At 40.8% G+C, this 1748-nt stretch overlaps 1 protein-coding gene across 1 annotated transcript; it reads left to right on the top strand.

Annotated features, from left to right (window-relative positions):
* The first annotated feature begins 623 nt into the window (after positions 1 to 623).
* On the top strand, positions 624 to 1136 carry LOC138037100 (uncharacterized). The gene has a single exon (XM_068883098.1). It carries the CDS (start codon positions 624 to 626, stop codon positions 1134 to 1136), a length of 513 nt encoding a protein of 170 aa, XP_068739199.1.
* Positions 1137 to 1748: the final 612 nt, after the last annotated feature.

Below are 1748 nucleotides of genomic sequence, written 5' to 3'. Positions count from 1 at the left end.
CACAGGGGCTTAAGTCTTCATCTTCTAGGCAGTGATCTTCTAGTGGTACATCTGTCAGTGGTTCTGTGAGGTGGGAATGACCAAAGAGTGGAATGATGCAACTGTAAATGTAAGGAATAATAAATTGATAGAGGAAAAAATATAAAGATTGCATTGTAACAAATAGCTGCATATTGCAGGAGGGATGCTTCCCCTCATTCTTTTTTCCACCTTAACATGTATGTGTATGTACTGCAAACACGTAAGTGGCATGAAACAGCTTAAAAACAAAGGATTCAATTAATTTATTATTCATCAATCAGTCCTATGCACTAGAATACTTGGTTTGCATCCATGCGAAGAGATGGCTGGTAGTTTGCTCAAGCTAATTGAATCCCATGTCCATGTTTGTTTGTTAAGTCTCTGACCCAAACAAAGTGTTAGTAAATAGGCCACTTTCAGAATTATGCAAGAGCATTGATTGCTTATACTTTCTCTTGGGACCATTGTCAGTCTCAGGTGAAACTGGAAACAGTTCTTATGCAATTTTTGGAGGGCAAACAAAGTGTTTTTCAGTCTTTGGTCAACTACCCTACAATAATTTCAGTTCTCTCATTCCCCCCTGGAGTGTAATATTACATATCATGACTCAGACATTGTTCTATGATTTTAACAGGGACTGTACCGACTCTCTCAAGGCTTCGTTAGCATCTTCGCTCAGGCATTCACGAAAACAAGGGCAAGATACATACGATCGCCGCACAGCAAATCAGAAGAAACGAATGGCGGTCGACTTAGCCAGAGATTACGCAGAGGGCCGTCTGGATGAAGGGGAACCTGGGACCGATGGGGAACCAAAAGAGGGTGACGAGACAGTCAACAGGGGCGATTTCGTCGCCGTTGTATCAGAGGAAAGCACCTATGTGAAGCCAATGGTTTACATTGGCCAGGTCAAGTCCATAAGACAAAAAGAGGCGACGCTGTTATATTACAAACACATAGGCACCAATTTATATAAGCTTGAACTCTCGGTGAAAGAGTGCAAGGAAGGCATCGACAGCCTTGTTCCTGTGGAATTGCAAGGCACCAAAAAGCGAGCAGGTGTCTACAAACTCATGACTTCCACACGCACCATCTACAAGGCAGTCAAAGGGTAACTGTCTGTGCAATCTTTCAGTCAAGCTCCAAGCGGCGAAAAACCGTCTGATTTCCCAAAAACAGTTTCACTTCTCCAAGTCCAGAATCAATTCATAAAAGCTTCCACCCCACAATTTTTTCTCCTCGAAATCTTGTGACCAGCATGAGAGCTTGACTGAAGGTTGCATGTTTTCAAACAAGAGGGCCTAGCAGAATAAGAATAATTTAGTTGAAGCAAAATTGGTTGTCCCAGTTTCCCAAATTCAAGTGAATGACAGGTCGATTTTATATGTAGCCTTAGTAACTTGTAATAACATCACCTCAATCATTTGAGCCAGTGATTGCTTTATTGAGCCAGTTAAATTGACAGCACATATACAAAACAAATGCAAATGTTTATTCTTACTTGGAACAACGGCAATTTTTTGCATGAAGTGAAATTTAAAAAATCTTTGCATAATTATCTACAATGGCCGCAGATGCTTGGCCTTCCAATGGAAGCATGAAATTTCCAGTTTTGAACCGTGCAAACGAGAGCCCATTGGCTCACAAATGTTGTTTTAAGCTTGAGTGTTCATGCACTCTTTTCAGTGATTAGGAAGCATATGAAATATATTAAATTAAACAGTGGT

This window comes from Montipora capricornis, chromosome 2 (genome assembly GCF_036669925.1).
Source record: "Montipora capricornis isolate CH-2021 chromosome 2, ASM3666992v2, whole genome shotgun sequence".
NCBI classification, from domain to species: Eukaryota; Metazoa; Cnidaria; class Anthozoa; order Scleractinia; family Acroporidae; genus Montipora; species Montipora capricornis.
This window is presented reverse-complemented; position numbering and strand designations above follow the sequence as displayed.

Coding starts and splice junctions, on each gene's coding strand:
- LOC138037100 (XM_068883098.1), top strand. CDS start 624: ATGACTCAGACATTGTTCTATGATTTTAACAGGGACTGTACCGACTCT.